The sequence below is a fragment of the Spinacia oleracea genome, chromosome 3 (assembly GCF_020520425.1).
Source record: "Spinacia oleracea cultivar Varoflay chromosome 3, BTI_SOV_V1, whole genome shotgun sequence".
NCBI classification, from domain to species: domain Eukaryota; kingdom Viridiplantae; phylum Streptophyta; class Magnoliopsida; order Caryophyllales; family Amaranthaceae; genus Spinacia; species Spinacia oleracea.
Genome location: NC_079489.1, coordinates 12,555,445 through 12,577,405, shown reverse-complemented (window position 1 = coordinate 12,577,405; position 21,961 = coordinate 12,555,445). Strand labels below are relative to the sequence as shown.

At 35.2% G+C, this 21,961-nt stretch overlaps 2 protein-coding genes across 3 annotated transcripts; one reads left to right on the top strand and one right to left on the bottom strand.

Annotated features, from left to right (window-relative positions):
* Window positions 1–7,528: 7,528 nt before the first annotated feature.
* LOC110793075 (uncharacterized) lies at window positions 7,529–13,056 on the bottom strand. Its single transcript, XM_056838723.1, has 4 exons — window positions 12,796–13,056; window positions 12,566–12,687; window positions 10,278–10,393; window positions 7,529–8,165 (listed from the first exon to the last, which is right to left on the bottom strand). The coding sequence occupies exons 2-4, from the start codon at window positions 12,671–12,673 to the stop codon at window positions 7,865–7,867; spliced, it is 525 nt and encodes a 174-aa protein (XP_056694701.1). The 5' UTR covers window positions 12,674–12,687; window positions 12,796–13,056; the 3' UTR covers window positions 7,529–7,864.
* A 499-nt stretch (window positions 13,057–13,555) lies between these two features.
* On the top strand, window positions 13,556–18,244 carry LOC110793074 (uncharacterized). Of its 2 annotated transcripts, none has more exons than XM_021997910.2 (3): window positions 13,556–13,716; window positions 15,145–15,506; window positions 18,009–18,244. In XM_021997910.2, exons 2-3 carry the CDS (start codon window positions 15,257–15,259, stop codon window positions 18,041–18,043), a joined length of 285 nt encoding a protein of 94 aa, XP_021853602.1. In that variant the 5' UTR covers window positions 13,556–13,716; window positions 15,145–15,256; the 3' UTR covers window positions 18,044–18,244. The 2 variants fall into 2 exon arrangements, with proteins under 2 accessions (XP_021853602.1, XP_021853603.1); XM_021997911.2 differs by having other exon boundaries at window positions 13,580–13,716; window positions 15,195–15,506.
* The last annotated feature ends 3,717 nt before the right edge of the window (window positions 18,245–21,961 follow it).

Sequence of the window (21,961 nt, the reverse complement as noted above, 5' to 3'; positions counted from 1 at the left end):
GTGGAAAGATCTTGCTCGGGTCGCACATTATCCTCGTCAGTCGAGGGCATGTTCAGCAGTACCTGTCTCCTGGCTCTCCTCGCCTCTCGCCGTGCTGCTGCCTGGGCTTGTTCTTTCTCGTTGAAGAGGAAGTTCTGCATGATGGTCATGGCCGCGGCGAGCTCTTCTCGAGAGGGGAGTGGCCTGCTAGTCGTGGCGGTTGCCCTTGTTGGTTGCGACCTCGCCACTGAGTGCAGCTGCTCGCCTCCGTCAGATTCCGAATCTGTTTGGACAAGGACGTCCCCCAACTGGTTGTTATTGTTAGGCACTTCCATTTTTTACGTGGGAATGTAGTGCCTCTTCTTTTTTTTGGAGCTTTTCAAGTGTTCTTCCCCACAGACGGCGCCAAATTGTTCCGGTGTTGTAAAGGCGGAAACAATGGGCTTCGAATGAAGGCCCTTTCGTATGTGTTGAAGATCTTGATTTGCTTGAATGAGTTGAGTCCGAATTCACCTGCACAAGAGTAAAGTCACTAGCCTCGGGGGTGTTTCCGAGGAAAGCCCCTCCGATGCCTAAGTAAGAACGATGCTCAGATTCTAGAGAGAAGTTCTCTAGAAGAGTAGTCTTAAGGCGATAAATTGGACGTACCTTGGTATGTGAGCCATGACGGCTTATTTATAGTGTTCGTGCAATGATTGCCCTTAGGTCATTTATTGCAAGTGGGCCTTGGGCCTTGATTGGTGGCTGAATAACCTTTTTGGACTGTAGTGGGTTTGATGTTGTTGTTGTGAGCCTTTGGGCTTTGGACTTAATGGCCCAATTAGTGTTCAATTGAGAGCCCAAACAAATGATATAATTTTCAAAAGTAAAAACACCAAAAACTGAAAATTGACAATATGTTATACTGAACGAGGCCTCGTAATGATCAAGAGAAAGAGAAAGAAGTTGAGACGCTAATGAGCTAGTGTTGTGTTACGTTGGATACAAGTGGACAACAATTATTCCAAGAGCATAATTTAAACACATTATGTACCTAAGAGAGGATAGATCGATAAGACCATCATATTATAATAATCCTCTCAATTAGGAGCAGCCTAAAAGTCAAACTACAAGCTTTGACTATTTTATCTTAATCCGATGATGCCAAAAGAGTTCCAAAAGAAGATGAAGCTAAGTTCGATCGTAGACATAAAATAATAAATTTCGCCGGTTCGAGTGACGTACTAAAGGTTGCCTTTTTTATACAATCCAATCACGAATCACTCATGTCATCATGTATTCGTGCATGCACTAGTGCAGATTTCCGTATTTCAAAATAAGTAGAGCCGAAGAGTGTCTCATACAGTCATACTATCATACTAATTTATTTTAAGTTTTTTACGTATACACTCGATATTAAAAAATAAATAAAAGTTAAAATAATGTATTTTTATTTATTGTAATTATCGATTGTTACGGAATACAACGTATTTCTACTTATGCACTGATACTTTTATTAATTTATACTCCCTCCATCTCAGAATTCTCGAACTGGTTTGACCGCCACAAAATTTAATACAATATAATTAACTTATTATTTAACTAAATGTAGTTGATAGTGGGGTATTTTTTTTAATATAGATAGGAGATATGTGTCAACTTTTTAAAAGGGGATAGGGGTAGGGGAGGGTGCAAGGGACCACAAAATGACATATAAAAGGGGTAGTTGATAACTTGATATAATATTAAATAAAAATTTACCAATTATAAAAACGGTGCAAATAATTCGAGACGACTTTATAAGGAAAACGGTGCAAGTATTCCGGGACGGATGGAATAATATGATTTCTCATTTCTACCTTCTTATAACTATTTAGAACTTATTTTTACTTTACTTTTTAAGATGACTTATGTAATGCTTTACTTTTATTAGATGGTTCATTAATTATGTTGATGATAAATTTCACTTCCTTCTAGTAAAAGTTGGTTTTTGGATTATGATCATCAGACAGATATTATTTGGAAAAAAAAATATTAGGGTTTAATGTTTGAAGTTTCAACTTCTTGTTCGATACAAGTTCACTCGAAAACACTTGCCCACATCTTTCATGTATATTTAGATGTTAGAATAAAAAATCAAAAGGTATTACTTATTAGAGCATCTCTAATGGTAAGCTAATTTGACAATTAGCTTGTTATGCCACATAAGATTTCAAGCTATTTTATGTTCTAGCTAATTTATGCTCCAATGGCTAGCAAATAGCTTGTTATTTAAATTGATCCTACTTGTTTCACTTGTCAATTATTTATTTAGCAAATTTAGGAGCTAGTTGTCAAGCAAATTAGCTTAAACATTTGCTTGGCCAAGCTAATTTATTATCTTCACTCCAATGGTCTAGCTATTAGCTTGAAACTTTTATAAATTTCAAGCTAGTCCCTAGCTACAACCATTGGAGATGCTCTTAGGGACCAGACCAAATATCGACCATGGTAAAAAAATCCTCCACCGTAATTAGCAGGATTACGTCAGATCGCGATACGAACGTCTATACCACTTATCATTTTGCTTTTCATTTTTATCTAATACAATAATATAACAAGAATTCGGTATTTCGGTTGACATTCATCCAATTACCAACGATATTGATGTATTGTACGTATGCATGATCAAACTCCGATCAATATTCCATTATGTTAATTAATTAATGGTTTTTTTATACTTCTGATTACCACTGGAGTAGTTAATTTAAGTTGATTGAGAACATTATGATGGTATTTTAAGATATCTTCTTATCTGAGCCGTTAATTAAAAGAAAGCTTACATCATATCCAATTGAATAATACAAAAAAGATGATAGGATAAGCACAATCCAAATTCATCAATTTCTTGGCTACGTACACTCCCTTTTTCAGACAGTATATTCTTTCCAATAATATAATGTCTATTTTAGAAAGAATATTTTCCTTTGCAAAGATAATTTCATTAATATATCTCTAAGATATTAAAAAACTAAGTTTTTGTTTGCCCTGATTTACAATAATGTTATTGCATATGTAGCGTACATTACAAGAAATTGTACTATTAACGACGGGAAATTCCGTCGCTAAAGGCCAATAATTGTTGATTAACTACGGGATTTTCCGTCGCGAACCCGTCATAAAAGGGACCGTCGTTAATCCGTGGTAAAAGACATTTGCGACGGTTGTTCCCGTCTTTGTAGGGTTGTTATACTCGTCGCAAAAGCCTTTTTGCGACGAGATTTTTACCCGTCGTTATTAGGTTGTCATAAAAGATACAAATTTTTGTAGTGGTAACTTATTAGTTATACGCTTATACATAAAGTAAAAAGTTACCTTATTTTCAATAAAGTTATACTATATATAAATTATAGAAGTTACCACAATAATAAAATTGATCACTCTTGTAATCTGTGAATCCAACGAAATTCGAGCTTAATTTTCTTCACTTTGTAACCTACTGTTCTAGAACTGAATTAAGGTCGGATCTCAATATACTAAGGAGTACAATACTTTGTATCATGATGCATGGAAATGGAGGAGGTGAGAGGTGAAAGCTAAAATAAAGTTATAAAGAAGTACGGAGTAGGAGAGAAAGAGAGCCGTTATTAAATACTCCCTCCGTCCCGGAATACTTGACCTGTTTTCCTTATCGGGCCGTCCCTTAATACTTGATCTGTTTCTAAAAATGGAAATATTCTAACAATATTATATTATTTCTCACTCCACCCCTATTAACCCACCTACCCCCTACTCCATACAAAAAATAATTAAAAATTCAACCCCTACTCTCTCCAACCCCACCCCTTTACACATTTTCCACTAACTACATTAAAATAATATTCCACTATCAACTACTACCTATTAAATTAAATAAGTCAATTTAAGTCCCTTAAACTCTGTGCCGGTCAAACCGGGTCGAGTATTCCGGAACGGAGGGAGTAAATTACTGTATCGTACAATGTGGAATTTCTTGAATGTTCGGGTGAAAATAAAACGTAGAAATAGTTTGCAGAATTGCACAAATACGTTGTCAACTTGAACAAAAATCAATCCTTGGAAAAAATAGAAAAGAACCCTTCAAAACGTCACGTGAGAGATAGTCCAATGTGATTACAATGGTTGAATAATGATTTGAGAGGAGTCCTACATCTTGTTCCACTTCTAGAATGTTTCTAAATTCAGCACACGTCGATCTCTGTGAATAACAATACCAAGCATTTACGGCATGTTTGATAGCTGCCTAGCTGGTATAAACTCATGAGTGAGAAGATAATAAACGACTGTTAATTAATTAATATGGTCACAAAGTAAAATTTCAATTGGTTTCTAAAAATGAAAACCAAAGCCTATTGTAACATGTTCCGTTCAGGATATCATATTACGATTTTAAATAAATTGTTGTCCAACTTAAAAAAAAATAAAATTATTTCTGATTTGAGCTTTGATCGTTTTGTAGTTTGAGCTTATATTGTTATTCTGTACTTATATTTTCCAAATACGAGCTTGAGTTGTTTTGTGTTTTGGGTTAATGTACCGTTTTATTTGGTTTTGGTCCACATTTCGAATACTCAATATTGAAATCGTTCCAAAAAATTGAGAACCTAAACTTATTACAACAGATTCACACTAAATTATATGTCACGTGCATATAAATTTAGTATACTAATCGTGAATAGAAGAATTGTCAATGTCAAACAATAAGTTTGTGCGATTCCCTCGTCACTTACTTGAGTTGCAATTCTTCCAAAAGCTGTTTATGAAGCTAAGATTTTGTGTCCTTCCAAGATCATGCACTAAAAATTTCTATTGTTTTTTTTTATCAAAAGTCAAACCGGCATCTACTTACTCGGCAACTTTTATGTAAGACCGCCTTACCGAAAATATCACTTTCAATGCTTAACTAATTGGTTTTATTGCTTCATTAATTAGTTATAGTGCTTAACTATTTAGTTTTGTTGCTTAACTAATTGGTTTCAATGCTTAACTAATTGATTTCAGTACTTAACAAATTGATTTTATTGCTTAACTTATATGATACCAAGGTGGTCTTTTAGGTCATCTTTAATTTTAATAGGACGACACTGTTCGTAATCAACTAATCAAATATTAGAAGATGAAGGAAAGAATTTTACCAACGAATTTTAATTCAATTACAAAATATCTTGTCCTTTATCAAATGGACCAATTTTAATTAATACACACTATAACACACCGATGGAATTTCCTCTTCATAATTTTTTTTCCCAAAGTACCTCTCTTTCCTAATATATGCTCGAAAACAAAAAAGTACTATGTGGTATAAAGAATTAAAGATATTTTTTTAGACAAATTGTATTATACCACCTAAAAAAATCGAAAATTTGTATTTTACCACATAAAAAACTAAAATTTGTATTTTACCACCTAAAAACAATTAAAACTTGTTTTTTTACCATCTAAAAACAATTAAACTTGTTTTTTACCACCTAAAATGAAAAAAATAGGTGAAAACGCTATATGGATTATGGAGGGTCACAATAAAGGTAATGTGTGTAATATTTTATCTTCTTCCACGATTTCATGTACTTAGCTCTCTTCTCTTCCCCCTACTTCATTCTTTTATGAATTCACGTGATTTTTTCTCTCATTAATTAACAAAATTAACAAAGTTCAATGGAAATGAAAAAAAGGAGGGTGAAAGACTTAAAGAAAATCGTAAAGGGAGTGTATAAAGTTGGAGGGAAATTGAATTAGTAAGCCCCACATAATGATTTCATGTTTTTTGCCGTTTTCAGGTGGTAAAAAAACAAGTTTTAATTTTTTTTTTATAGATTGTTAAAATACAAGTTTTAGTTTTTTAAGTGTTAAAAAACAAATTTTCTATTTTTCCAGATGGTAAAAAATAATTTCACCTACTTTTTTTTTCCTGTAAAACAAAAGAAGATTATAAAGATATTTTTTAAATAATTTCTTCAACGTAATGTTAAAAAATAATTAAGATAATAATGGCCATAGTCGCACGTGTGACCATTTCTGGTACGGAATATATCCATAATGAGTCGTATCCTTTTCTGCACAACAATAACATACAGCTTGCCCATAACAAAGTCTTATGGATAAGGATAGTAATCAACTAATCATAGATTCATAGTATGCACTATACCAGCCGCCATATTCAAGCTTTAAGGTCTTTCTAGTTATGTCTCCTTTAAAGTGACTTGTAGGTCCATTTCTATGTTAAATTTATGCTTCCTTTTCCTGCACAGGCCCGGCCCGGTCCTGACAATTTGGGGCCCAGGGCGAAACATAAGTAAAGAGCCCCTTATGTACAGTAAACTTTTAATGTATAAAGATTTTTTATACTTTATAAAATAGATTGTATAACATTTGGGTGGTTGGGCCTTGAATATATTATTTTTCCTTTCTAAATAATACGCAAAAAAATCATTAAAAGAAAGAGGAAGTGGTTAACAAAGAGAAACACAGACAACCAAACTAAAACAATACTCCATAATTATTTTTTCTAGGTTGTTTGTATCCGGAATATAAAATACTGTTACAAAAATTCAATAAAACATAGAATTATAGAAATAAGGCATGTAAATTAATTGAAAAACATGTTAAAAATAGGTTAAAATTTCAATTGGCAAGATTCGAACCTGGATTCCCCCCACTTCATCCACGCTACAATCTTCACCCACTTAACCAACTGAGCCACTGCTACTTTTAATTACTATTGCAATTTTTATTGTTATTATATTAACACAAACTGGTAATTTTGGGGCCCTCCCCAACAGGGGGCCCAGGGCGGCCGCCCCTCGTTTCACCCCTCAGGGCCGGGGCTGTTCCTGCACAATGGAAAATAGTATCTTTAACTATTACTCTGTACTTATGTACTCCCTAATAAGTAAACCTTATAACAAAAGTTGATATTTAGATTATACTTCGTATACATTAGGGTGAATCTAATAAGTTTCACATGGTTATGGATTTTAAAGAAATTTAAGTACATGGTGAATGGGCTAGCCGCAAAAACAATCTCCATGGAACTATTGAAGTGTGGTGATGCCTTGTACAGAAGCCAGCAACTTAGCCCAAAACTAGCCTTGACTTGAACCAAGATTTAAAAAGGGTGTCGCTCAACCAATTGCCTGTTGGTTCAGTGGTGATAGGGCTGAACTTGGTAGGGGAGACTCGTGTTCGATCCCCCAGCAACAATTGGGAGGAGACTGGAACCTATCCATCCAGAACTCGACCCGAATCCGGATTAGCCCTAAGCGTGAACCGGGTGATAACACAAAAAAAAGTGTCCCTCAGAAGAAGAAAAAATTGAAAAGGGTGGACCAATCTGGCTCATGAGCCATGAGTTCATGACCAATTGACCAGTTTGGATTTTTGCACATTCGTCGTTATCAATTATCATTACCCATGCCTTCAAAGAGGCTCCCGCAACAAGCGGGGTAAGGGGTGGTCAAATTGATTGAAAAATAATTCATTAAAAATTACATTCCATTTTCTGAAAATAATCAAAAGGCAAGCCCTGAATGAACCTGGCTAAGCCCAAATCCAGTTTTGCAGTTTGAACTACTAATAATCTTACTCAAGGTTATGTACTTTTGTATAAGTTGTCATACATATACTATCCTCCACATATAATGCACCATTACAATTGATAAGAAAACCAAGTTACAAATGTTGCTATCAGATTGTTGATATTGTGCAATGCTGATCACCACTCAACCCCGCCTTTGTCGAACATTGAAACGCCGGGGAAGGAACAGCCTTCTTCAGTTCAAGACAGTATACCACCAGAACAAAGAATATGTTACAAGCCTAACACATTTTTTAACACTGCTCAATGTGAAGCATTGATCTAAATTATATAAACCGGGACTCCAACTAGTGTTTAAGTCTTTGTGTCAGTAACAGGGTTTTTATCTTCAGATGCAGGTGGGACATCATCAGATCCCGTGTCTACTTTCTCCACTCCTCCATTCATATCATTGAAACTTCTTTTCTTCGAAGCAGAAGACGGATTCTCATCCTGCTCTTTCTCCTCTTGGGTTGAACCAGGAAATAAAGGAGGTTCACGCCCACTTAATCGGCAAAACACTCTTTCAACCGTTTCACTTATTTCCTTCCCTAACGCATTTTCATCCAAGATTAAGTCCCACACTGATTTAGAGGCCTTCTCCAGCACAGGCACTCTGCCAGAAGAAAAATAAAATAAAAAAGAGGACAACAGTAAGTGTCCAGTATAAGACATTTGACCAGCATTCATCATAAGAAAAGCACAAGAGAGACCATCGGTAACAGAGCAAATGAAAGCATGTTTGCTCTACTATCTTTTAACGCTTGACTAAGTTGCCAGGAAAATCGGAAGGAAACACCAACAATCATATTAGAAAAACCAAAAATCTAGATAAAACCAAACAACCACCCAGGTAAAGGACAGGATGCCGAAATAGCGTAGCTCGTTCACTGTGATCCGTGAAAGATAATGTCAAGATTGTCAACAGCTACTCCAGCGAAATTTATTAAGCTGCTTAAAGCTAAACCTTATAAGAGATTTTTTACAGGATTGCTAGGGAAGGAAAGGAAATAGACTCGATTTCAGTCCATCGCAAATGCTTGGTTCAATTTTTATTTTACTCTCTTTCCCACTTTTCTGGATTGTACAATTAGATCAACCCCAACTATGTCTTTCTGACTACCCCCTCCCCTGCCCCACCAAAGGGTTTGAATTTTCCCAACCTCATGCAAAAAGGCCCCATCTTCCACCCACCATCTCCATTGTTCACCACCCACCAGCCTCTATTCAGCTTTCAAGACCATTATTACCCCTAACCAAAAATAGCCCCCACTCTTTTACCCTCCAGCACCACCAACACCTGCCTCTTACTCATAAGATTATGAAAACCACTTGAGTCGACTTGACTCAGTTACCCATACCCCCTCTTAACCACAAACCCCCACAGACTACTTGTCTGTCGGTTTTCACCACCAAAGGTACAAGTTCGAGGCCGGTTCGAAGAGAACAGAAGAAGAAGTCAGCTCGGCAAACAACATTGACAGAGGAAGGCTTTGCAGCACTGAAGGATAACAGAGAAAGCAGGAGAGAACAGTGACATCATCAGTGGTGGCAGCAGGAGCGAGGACAATGATGGTCTTCGGAAGAAAAAGCGCTGGTGGTTGATGATGGAAAGGATAAGAATGTGTACTGGCAAGGAAGGGAGGTGAGAGTGATTGAAATGGTCGAAATTTGGTCTACAAATAAATGGAGTAATCGTATGGCTTTAATTTCTTTTTCCCCTTTCGATAGCACTTGACCTAAAGTAGTATTTACTTACACAAGCGAGCTCTCTTATGTTTCTTTCTCATATTATAGGCCAAGGAAGTTTGACAATTTGGTTATAAATTATTACATGTATTATTTTACTTTTTTAACTAGCAGGGTGTTGGTAAGCCTACTATGTTCTTTGTTGAATCCAAAAGTAAATACTACTTGTTTAAAGTACATCGTATCCCAATTGAATACTTGAATTAGAATCTAGCAACCAAGTATTTGAACCACGCAGTACTAACTTGGCAAAAGCAGCACACACAAGACAGAAACATGAAAGAGAACAAGTGGAGTGAGGTACCGTTCTCTTCACCTGAATTTCACTTACCTTATCTTATTGACCCTTATTGGAAGTTATAAAAAAAAAGTGTCATTTGAACTTTTTAACCCTTATCTTATCTTATCTGAACTTACCTTATATTATCTTATCTGAACTTATTGACTCTTATTTTATCTTATATTATCTTATCTTATCTTATTGGACCTGAAAAGAAGCGAAAATAAGGTGAAGAGAATCGAGCTTGACTCGCCAAAATTAATCAGAAACAGCCAGCACAACTAATCCTGCACTAGCTCTTAGGAGGAAGACTAGCGCCAAACAACACTAATAATCTAATACAATGGTTCATGGTGGGCATAAAAGTCAAATGATCCTGTCTTAATAGGAGGAGAAAGATGTTTGTATCCGTTAAAGCATTGACAGCATTTTAATCGCGTAAAATCATTAAGTTGGACCCCTCAAAAAAAGATCAAGCCCAACTTGGATAGTGTTTAAAACCTGCCAAAATTGAGATTTAACAAAAGCCTAAACCTAATCAAATGAGAAAACCAAAAGAGACATGAAGTACTAGATTAGATTAAACAGAATTATTTACGGCTTGCGACTCTCTCATAATAGAAATGCCTTTCTCCCCCAACCAAGGCTTCTAACAAATTGAAAAAGGAAGTGAACAGCAGAAGTAGCATCGAAACTTACTCAAGCTCTTGGCGAAGAGAATCAAAGAGCTCCCTTTTGGTCTGCTTTTCTGCTCCAGAAGTGTTGAGAACCTTGCTCTGTTCCACCATTGTAATTGTTGTTTTCTTCAACTCCTCCTGCACAGTAGAACACAATGGTATCAGCTCCAAGTGCATTTTGGACCCCGAAAAGAATAACCAATGTTCAGACTCCCTTCCTACACGTGCAACTGTGCAACCCTCGCGACGAAACAGGAAAAAGGAAAACATATAACCGAAGAAGTAACAAATTAAAATGGATAATATGTTGTAACCAACTTGCGATACACGTGCAAATCTTACGATAAAACAGAGAAAAAAGAACATACAGCCGAAAAAGCAACAAATTCTGGATCATATGTTGTAACAACCTGATATGCGTATACACGTGCAAATCTCACGACAAAACATAAAAAAGGAAACATATAACCGAAGAAGTAACAAATTCTGGATCATATGTTGTAACCAATCTGCTATGGGTATGCACGTGCAAATCTTAGGACAAAACAGAGAAAAGGAAAACATATAGCCGTAGAAGTACCAAATTTTGGATCATATGTTATAACCAACTTGCTATATTGAGTATACACGTGCAGATCACAACAAAACCGGAAAACATATAGCCGAAGAAGTAACAAATTCTGGATCATGTGTTTTAACCAACTTTCTATATTGAGCATACACGTGCATACCTCACAAAAAAGCAAAGAAACGGAAAACATAATTCTGAAAAGTAACAAATTATGGATCATATGTTGTAACCAACTTTCTATATTGAGCATGCACGTGCATACCTCACAAAGAAACAAAGAAACGGAAAACATAATGCCGAAGAAGTAACAAATTCTGGATCATATGTTGTAACCAACTTGCCATATAGAGGACGAGCAAGAAATTCCTCTCCCGTTCAAAAAAGGATATAATTCCCACTCAGAAATCAAGCATCAAAAAAGATGACACGGAGTGAAGACGCATACATATAAGGTAACGTCTAAACCATATGATGTACGACCATTGAAAAGGTAAAATTTGTTCTATTTATTCCACCAGAACTCAAATAATGCGCATCAGTCTAATAAGAACTTCATATGACTCCTCTCTCTAGGGCTACCCGGGCGGGCCGCGCCCCACAAGTGATATACAATCAATCACAAACCCATACGGTCACACACTCCCTTCTTCAATATACATCAACTCATCAACGATTGAACAATGGAAAAAAGACTACCTACAAAGGAAAGACTACATAGATGTGGAATCAACCAAGATGATATTTGCCTCATGTGGTTCTGCAAGTGAAACTCACAATCACTTGTTTTTCGAATGTCAGTACAAGAAGCAGTGCCTTTCCTAAGTGCTCTTATGGATGGGTAAAGGGACTCAGTTCAAAAAATTCAAGGCCCTCTTATTCCCACCCTTTACGGAGAAGAAGATCAGACGAGCAGACGAAGCCTATGAGCTAGAAGTCTTTTTACTTTCGTTTGGGCCATGGCGGCCAGTGCTCCTAAAATCATAGAAGCAATGCTTTAAGAAAAGTAGGAGTAATCAAATGGGCCAGAAGGAAACAAAGTGGGAATAAGTTCGTGAAAGGGGTCTACCTCACTGGAATACAAGCTACTGTTTACCATGTGTGGAATGCCAGGAATGATATTTTATGGAACCACAAAATTTTGACACAAGATATACTTGTAAAGCACATCAAATAGGACATTAGGTATAGGATTCTTAGTTTTATGACTCAAAAGACAAGTGGTAGAGATAGATCTTGGTTTAAGTCTCTTTTTTCAGTTTTTGTAATTAGTTTGTTGTAATTGTTTGCACGGGTTCCTACCTACCTGGGATGTTTTGTGTTCTGGTTGTTAGTTTCTGGTCCTTCCTGTTTGGAAACACAACTTGAACTTAGGTTGTAAAAATGGTGTGTGGGTTTTGAATAAATTTGCTACAGCTTAATTACCACACAAAAAAAAAAAAAAAAAACAATGGAAAACAGTAGATAACACATCATTTACTAGTGCAACGGTGAAACGGTGAAACGAGTTTCTAGCATAGACAACCTAATATTATTATAGAAGAGAGTAACCTAAGCAAATAAGCTCATTATCAGATTCTGATTACCATAATAACTCCTAATGCATAATCCACCAGATAATATACACATAAACCTTTCGAAAAAACAGCACAGAGAATTCATTAAGATGGCAAAACATGGCAAAACAAAAAACATGGCAAAACAAAAAAAATTGAAAATTGGAGGTTCACTTAGTCACTTACATTAGCTTTAAGCTGATTGATAATCTTCAACCTCAAAGCATCAATGGTACCGTCATTCATCAAAGACTCCAAAACATCATCCGGGCTAATTACAGATGATGATTCCATTACCTTATTTTCAGCTGAAATGCAATCAAGCCAAAATCAATAAAATACAGAAAATTACAAAACTTGAAATCGATACAAAATAGAAAAGCGAAGAAAATAGATGAGAGGAAAAAGCTATACACTGTCGTCAACAACGAGAACAGCGGCGGCAGAGAACGAGAGGTGGCTGGAATGTGGCAGATTGAAACCCACAATGGAAGGCGCCGAAAAATAGTGGTGGTGATATGGTGGTTTTGTAGGAGGTGAGTAGTTAGGGTTTGAAGCGGAGGAGGAGGTAATCAGAACTCCGGAGGTGGGAGGAGCGAGGAAGGAGATGAAGAGCAAATGGGTTTCTCACCTTTTTTTTTTTTTTTTTTCAGAAATTTATTTCGCAAAAATCCTAAATGCAGAATTACGAGAAATTCCGAGTTAATCTCAATGATTGGAAATCAAATGACATTTTCGTAAATATATTGCTCGAAAACTGTAGGTGGTATAAAGTTAAGTGTTGACTGTATATTTATAGTTATTGACTGCATATTATTTGGTGTTGATTGTATATCACTTGTCGTTGACTGTATATTTTTTGATTGCTGATGATTACTAAAATGCAATATTGTTTATTGGTAAGTGATTGACTGTATATATTTATAGTTGTAAATTGTTTATTAGTAGAAGCTTATTGTATATTGTGAGGTGTTGACTGTATATTAATAGTTGTTGATGTGTTATGAAAATATAATAATCACCGTACATGTGGTCCACATTTGATGACATGTCATTGTGCTTTAACCCACATTTAATGGCATTTTCGTAATAAAATCATCAATTATTTACGAAAATGTCATTTGATTAGAAATGAGATTAACTCGGAAAGGCTCCAGAATTACCACTTAATGACTTGAATAATATGTAAAAGACATAAATACCCTTTAATCTACTTCGTATTTTGTAAGTCAGCAAGCCCCAAAAAAAGAACCATCATTGCCTCCACCGTTTCTCTGGTTTTGCACCCCCTTCTCCTGGCTTTTCTGGTTTCGCATACCTGGAAGATACTCAGATAGGTATGTTACATCTTGTTTTTTTTGTCAATTTGGTATAGTTCTTTGATGTTAATTCGTGTATCATTGGGTTAAAAAGAAAAAAAACAGAATTTCTATCCGGCAGTTGATTTGTACTGCCGGGTCCTATAACCGGAAGTCAGTTTGTATTACCGAATATTACCACCGGAAGTCGACATAAACTTCCGATTGGTTGTTCCGGTCAGTTATTTGTTGGTTAATTTGTGTTGTTTTGGGAATTAAAAGTATTGCCCGCCAAGTGTTTGTTGAAATGACTCTATTTTTTCATAGTGTAATTCTATGTAAATAGATGTTTTCATTGTTAATTAGTAGGAGAAATGGTTAGTTGTTTGAGCTTTTTTTGAGTGTTAGTTGAGTGTAAGTTGCAACAACAAAAGCTACTGAGGAAGTAAATTTATGCTCATCCATGAGATATGTTGTTTAGAATATACTTTTATATGATACACCCAGTATTAATCAATCAATCTCGTAGTTCAGAACCCCACTTAATTAACCAATTAATCAATCTCGTAGTTAATATTTCAATTTGATTCTTGAACACCCAGTATTTAGAAAGTTTTGATTTTGAATCATGTTAGTGCAATTTACATTCGGTGTTATCATTTGTGGGAAACAATTCCACCAAACTTAGTCCTAAAATATGTCATTGTTTGTCAACCCAAACTCTCTGAGCTAGTATTGTGGAAAGTATACTCTCCCCCTTGAAGCAATGAATCAAAGAGATAAACATATCTGAGGATGCTAGTCAGCTGATTTATATTCATGATTCATCCCTAGTATGGAGTAATAAGTAGAAAGTTCACTCTTTTGCTACATCTCCGAGGATATTAGTCAGCTAGTTTCCGATTCCTAAGCAAACCACTGCATTATAAATGCTTTCAGTAAAAGTCTCAGATTCTGGCGAGTTTCCTGCTATAGGGAGAGCCATTAAGCAACATGTTACAACCACATATATAGTAGCAGTATAATATAAGCTCTTCATAATTCTCGTAACGAGTTTTCCATGTGCCCAACTGTCCATTCTCATCCCTTAATCAAATCTTTGAAAGGCTAATCACCAAAGGTTGACAACTGACAAGGGTTGTAATCTTTACTTGCTTAAGCGCGAAGAGTTTAAGGCCATTGAAAGGTAACTAAAACACCAAAAACGGAGACTATCTGAATCTAGGCAATATTAGAACAAAACAATAATTTTAAATTCATTTTATCAAACCTCTAATATGAAAAGCTTCTATATTAACCTTTTCCATAGTTAGCTTTCAACTCTTTTCCAAACCTCTCATAGCCAAACAATCAATTAGCTTTTTTAAAATGTCAAACCTGTCTAATTCACCTATAAACACTTTATTTATTTATTTATTTATTTTATAACTTCAAACCTTAACTGACCAAACACCACCTCCAAAACAGCGGTCTCATCAAAACCCCTCTGACAATCACAAACCCTCTTTTCCCGTCAGTTCTATAACCTTCGGAACTGAGGACCAAAGATTGTCAGAAATCGAATTCCAGAGTCTCTCTCATGGCAGACGAGGCGAAAGATCCATTGGGAAAAATAGACTGGAAGCGAATGAGCAGTACCACTGATACGGTGGAAAATGGGGAACCAGTTGTGAAAAAGCGGCTTCGAAAGAAATTCAGGCAAATCCCAGAATATTACTTCCTTCCCAGGAAATCTTTACCCGCTGCAATTGGATTCTACGGCTCCTTTATTGTTGCTGGAGTTGGAGCTGGCATGCTTTTGGAAGTTTGGATCAACAAGAAAGTTAAGGGTATGCATTTTTTTCCTTTTCTTCGGTGATTGGTTTTGTATTGCAGATTACTTTTGCAATAATTATTTAAATTGCATAACAAAATGAGAAAAATTGATGGATGATTTTATGGTTTTTGGTTTCATAGTTGATCGTGACTTGTGAGTATGGTATTGTTTTATGACATGCTACAGAATATATGCTGGAAACCACTAGATTGTATGTGCTTGGTTTGAATTAGTTCCGTCAGATTGTATTCTTATGTCATTTATGATTTAAGGTTCGTGTAATGAGAAAATGTGCAGTTGATTCTGAGTATGGTATTGTTCTATGTAATGGGAATGTTGGAAACCACTAGATTATATTGTGTTCCTTATGTAGTAGTTCCTTTAGATTGTATTCGTATGTCGTTTATGGTTTAAGATTGTTCTATGGCTGGTTACGGATTGCTGGAAATCACTAAAATGTATGGGATTCTTGTGAAGTGGTTCCACTAGATTGTAGTTGTATGTCATTTGATGATTTAAGCTACAATGAGTGAATGCGTAGTTGATTAATCGAATTCGAGTACAGGATTGCTCTATGACATGTTTTGCATGATGGAAAACACTAGATTGTATAGTGCTGCTTAGTCTTTATGAAGTAGTTCCACTAGATTGTATTCGTATGTCATTTATGATTTAAGGTTCGTGTAATGAACGAACGAACGTGCAGTTGATTGTGAGTATGGTATCGTTCTTCCGATTGTGAGCAATAAAGATTGACAATGAGATTATGAAATGAAAATGTTGTCCGTTCACATTGGGGCAAAATGGTTTATTTTTTGATGTTGGATAATAATTAAATGAATCAAAATGGCTCATTTGACTGGTATATGCTCCTTATGAAATAGGCATATTGTTGCATTATTTTTTGGTAATTAAGGTAGTGTATTTGACCATTTCTTAAGAGAGTTAACAATATGAGCTTGGAGGGAAGACAAACCAACTAGGCTTTACAAGCCTAAACTACACCCCTACATATACAAAAGCTGTACAAAGAAAAAATACAGGTTTGAAACCCACTGTACATCAATACATCACTAATAGAGATTTTCCTAGGCTTAAGATGAATGAATCTGTCTTTAGGCTCCGGTTGGTTTGGTAGTTTTCAGTGAAAATGAGTTTCCATGGAATACAATTTCAAGGAAAACACAATTCTGAACTAGTTTTCCTTTGTTTGGTTCCTTACAAAAAAAATTATAGAAAAAGGGAAAATAGGAAAAAGGGAAAAAGGGAAAATAGGAGGAAGAGAGAAAAATGAGGTAAAGTGGTTTCCTTCCTTTCAAGTGAAAAATGTTTTCCAACCTTGAGAGAGTTACTAGAAAATTATTTTACACCCCTTGCTAACAAACAACGGAAAATGATTGAAAAGAGGAAAATCATTTTCCAGAAAAACGTTTTACACTCAACCAAACACTCCCCTGATGTCCATTTGAATCTTCTGAACTGCACTGCTAATAGTCATCACCTTTGGCTCCAGAAAGCTTCATTCCTACTTTTCCACACCGTGTAAACAACATCAGCCACTGCAGCTAGCCACACTCCCTTCCTAAACTTGCTTTCCTTCTGAATCCTTTTGAAAGCTGCTGACAGAGTTGCCCACTATTCAGCAATACAAACCAGTTCTTTTTTTATGTTTTCAAACATTGAGAGCTAAACCGACATTGGAAGAACAGATGCTTATGAGATTCTGTCATTTGACCACAAATGACACATAAACTATCCCCTTCAACTCCAATAATCCGATCATTCTTGGCCAGTCGCTCTTTAGTTTTCAGCCTCTTCCAAGCTGCCACCCAAGTAACAAACTTATGTCTTGGAATGCTAAGTCTATCCATATAGCTCCAGCCCAAGTTACTCTCAGTTGATCATCTCTCATAAGAGCATAAATCTTTCTAATTGAGAACATCGCTTGGCTTGTAAATTGTTGTTGCATTTGGTGTGAAGGATATAAGGCTATGGCAACCGATAACTCCCTACCGGGTGGCTCTTTAGAGGCACTCGAGTAATGTTGATGTAGATGTTGTTGAACTTGAATTATGCAAGTCCAGAATTCTCTGTCTTGGGTGGCTCTTTAGAGGCATTCGAGTATTGTTGATGTAGATGTTAGTTGAGCTTGAATTATGTAAGTCCAACCGAGAACTCTCTATCTTAGGTGGCTCTTTAGACTTTAGAGGCATTCAAGTAATGTTTGATGTAGATGTTGTTGAACTTGAAGTGAGATGAAATGGATGTTAAAATCTATGAGTTAGCTTTCTTGCTCGTGCCTCCTATCCAAAATCGTAGGAGCCTTGGGCTATTAAGTTCATATAGGCAGACTCTAGAAACCAGTTTTTATAAATAACAAAAGTTTGTATGGCGTAAAACTGCTCGACCCCCTCTAACCCCACAAGGGGGGTTTGCAGACTTTCTTGTTTGAAATATCATAGTTTGCTCGGTAAAATGATCCTTAACTGAAGTTGACTCTTTGAAATGATTGCAGAGGATGGAGGCGTCATCTGGGAGTTTGGCAAATGAAGCAAAAGAAAACCGACCTTTTTTCATCTAGTTGAATGGTTGTCCAACTCTGACCGGGTTGTGTAATAATTTTTATGTTTTTGCTTAGAAAAGTGTTTTTTGTTTTCTTTCATGGTAGTTGCTGATTGATTCTTCGTATATTTCACACTATCTGAGTTTGATTTTTATGTGATAAATGGAGAATATGAGTGTAGTATTCCATTCTTGGTGCATAGCTAAAAACAGAGTTGATAAGCCTGATCGGAAGGACATTTTTGCTTCTAGCTGTTTTTTTGGGTCCATTTTTCAAAGAGTATTGTTAGTAGAAAGCTTGACAAATCTGTGTCATCATTAAGACCATAGTCATTAATTGGTTATCCATTTTCACGGCGAAGGGGTTGCAGCTTCAGGTTAAGTGGTCCATTGCATTCGATGTAAACATCCATATTCAGCTACTGTCAACATTTTTCTGGAGATTAAATGAAGACATTTTAGTTCTATTTAATCTGTGATGATCGTTGTAAGCCATCTATCTATACTATATATTAAAAGGCGTTGATAAACAAGCCTATGTGCCACATGGCGCTCACACAGTCACACTCATCTCACTCCAATGTGTGGTACAAGTCTTGAACCCGTGACCTCTAATTTGTAAACCAAACAAATAACCACTAATCCAAATCAAATTATATGTCATCTTTTAATAACAAAATATAATAAATGACAATTTAATAGTTATGCAGTATTGAATTTATTTAAAAAATTTATCCGTGTATTAACCTGGGGCATCGTCCGGGCCCCAATACTAGTTGCTTTGGTAAATGATGACTTTGAATGGTGCTCCCATCACGATAGATAGGTTGGAGAAGCTACGACCCTGTCGATCTCCATATTGGATCGGCCTCTTTTAAGGGGATGAGAAGTGTCCCCGTGAACTAGTTTGTATGGTCACGAGAACGATTATCGACCCTTGATAAGGTTAAAAATATTAAGCAAGGATCCCTAGAGTTCTGATACATGTTTAATTTCTTGGTGTTTTATTCAAAGTGAGCACCTACTTCTTAGAAGGTGTTTGAGATTAGCCAGGTGGCATTTAGTTATGTGTTGGAAAATACATAATAATTGTGGCCCCTGCAAAAAAAAGACAAAGGCAAGTGAAGAAGACAAAAACTAAGGAACTATTTTCCAATCTCACATATGCTGTGACAAAAACATATCCTCCGAAAACTCAGTAGGGAAAGAGAGACAACTCAGAAGAGAAAGAGATAAAAATATAGAGAGAGAAATAGATAAAAGAAAGAAAGAGGAAGTGAAAGCGACATGGAGAAGATCTGGACCAAACAATTAAATACCATTGAAGATGAAATGATAGTACCATTGCTTAATTTTTTATACCATTATTCGTTTTTTTTATAGTGTTTCAGTTTCTTGTACCATTGTTTCATTTTTTGATATCCATAACTAGTACACAAATTATTATTAAATAAAAAAAAGTAGGACATAAAACTTTAACGTATTTACAAAATTGTCATGTTATGTATTTTCTTTCTCATAACAGTTATCAAAAATACTTCTTCAAAGGTGTTGGCTATCTGATAGAAGTAATTAAGTTCTTACATAACCTCAACCATGTCTATCCAAAATTATTTTTATTGTCTATGAGGCTTATATCCTAACTAGTTATAATTGGTCGAACGATGTTCCAGATCATTGTAGATATTTTGAGAAATAATCTAAAATATTATAGAAAAAAATATGAAAGTTTTAGATTAAAATTATTAGAATATACTTCCTCCATTTTTTTATTATTGCACCATTTGGGTTGGGCACAAGATTTAAGAATGGGGGTTAAAAGGTGATAAATGACAAATATACCCATGTGATCTAAGTACAAATGTGATTTAACAAATGATGATAAGGATAGAAATGTCATTTTATGTGGATAAACTTACCAAAAAAGGAAATGGTGCAATTAATATGCAACTTCCGAAAAAGGAAAACGGTGCAATTATAAAAAAATGGAGGAAGTATATATAATAGTTATATGCTAATTTATATAAGTGGAGCATTAAAATTTTAAACAATAAAAATAACTAACATATATTTCTATGACATTATTATCATGAATATCATTAGAATGATAGCTTAGAGTTTACTTTACAGACATGAGATTATGAGTTCAAGTATTGATATTGTTATTTATTCCTTTTATATATGGAATGAAGATTTGTCAAAAAGTTCCAATGACTTAGTGCCACTTCACTTGCCAACTAATAGTGACATGTGACGTCATGACAATGCCGAAGATATCCCTGAACTCCAATAAACAATCTAATTAATTCCATTCATTAGATGCAACCGTATCAATTTTCATCCCTAGTAATCCTGAAAGCTAAATTCATAAGTTCTAACTTGGGAATCTTGTTTGCTGAAATGTTAGCTCTTCGAGGAAGTATCAAAGGAGCACTATTTTTGTGGATCAAACACCTTATAGTTGAAGGCGACAACTTCTTGTCATCAATGCTATGAAACGACAATAGAAGATCACTTGGACGATTTCAACATTATTGTCGATATAGAGAAGGATCTTACTAAGTTTGAGTCGGTCACTTTTCACCACTGCTTCCGGGAAGCAAATCATGCGGTGGATTTTATGCTAATTACGTACCTCCTTAACCATGTTTCCATGCTTTATTGAGTTAACTCATGTAGTTATTTATTCTGCTCTACCAACCAAAAAACGAGTTAGGTTGTGGTTTTTATTCTAAGGATTAACCTTGATTTATTTCTTTATCAGACAAAAGTAAAATAAGTTCTAGAATATTTAACAACCTTGGCTCTAAATTATGTTTTTGCAAGATAAGTTTCTAAAGCCAAGGTAATGAATGGACGTAGGATATGTTGAGGCTTATGGGTGTAGGATATGTACGTTTTGGTTTTACGAGCGAGGTTTAATAGAAAAGTTGTCTTTAAGTGGTTGATTAGTAAATTCGACTCTTAAAGAAAGAATCATCACATGTTCTTAGTTTACTTTTAAAATTACTTTGGAGATTCTCACTTAGAATTAAATGTCTTATTTTTGAAGTCAACCTACAAAATAAAATCATACAAATTAATAAGGAAATGATTGAAGACCGAACACAAACTTCTTTCTAACTGGTACTTTGACTACTTTCATTTCTAAATAAAGCTGAAAAGATATCTTAATAATAATCACCTTAGTTTTTTAACTAGTATTCAACTTTCTACTACCATTTCCAATTTAGTTATTTTTGTCTCTACATACATAAATACATTCATCGATTTCAATTTTAACCTACCATTTTAGCTTAATCTAAGATAACTTTTAAACATCAATAATTATTCCAATTTCAACTAGTTTTGTCGCTTCTTTTACCATATATGGATACAAAACAGTTATGAGATTCTATCATCTTCTAGCAATAACAAAGAATTGATAACTAATTACAACGCTAGGAGCATTACCATTAATGAACAAAAGTGGGTTTATGAGGTTGAACAAAACGTTGATCGTAGGCGGTACCAAATCACAATTTATTTCCTATAGTTTGTTTCAAATTTATATAAAAGCTAAAAATTACAAATTCATAATTTTTGACATTTGTAAAAAGTATCGCTAACTACAACATACTTTGGTATTACTGGCACATTGTAAACAACAACACACGAACACACGAGTGAAAATAAGATAAAAAGAAATGATTTTTTTTCTCTCCACACGTTCAATGCCAATTCTAGTAACAAGGCACCGATTCACTTAAGATGCATATAAAAAGGTCGAGGCAAAAGAAAAAAATGGAGGCGAAATAACTTAAACGAGGGAGGATTTAACACCTCCTAAGCCTAAGATAATGAATGTGTTAAGAGTCAGACAATTTGACAATTGTTTTTTACGATTTACATGATTCTTATTCAATT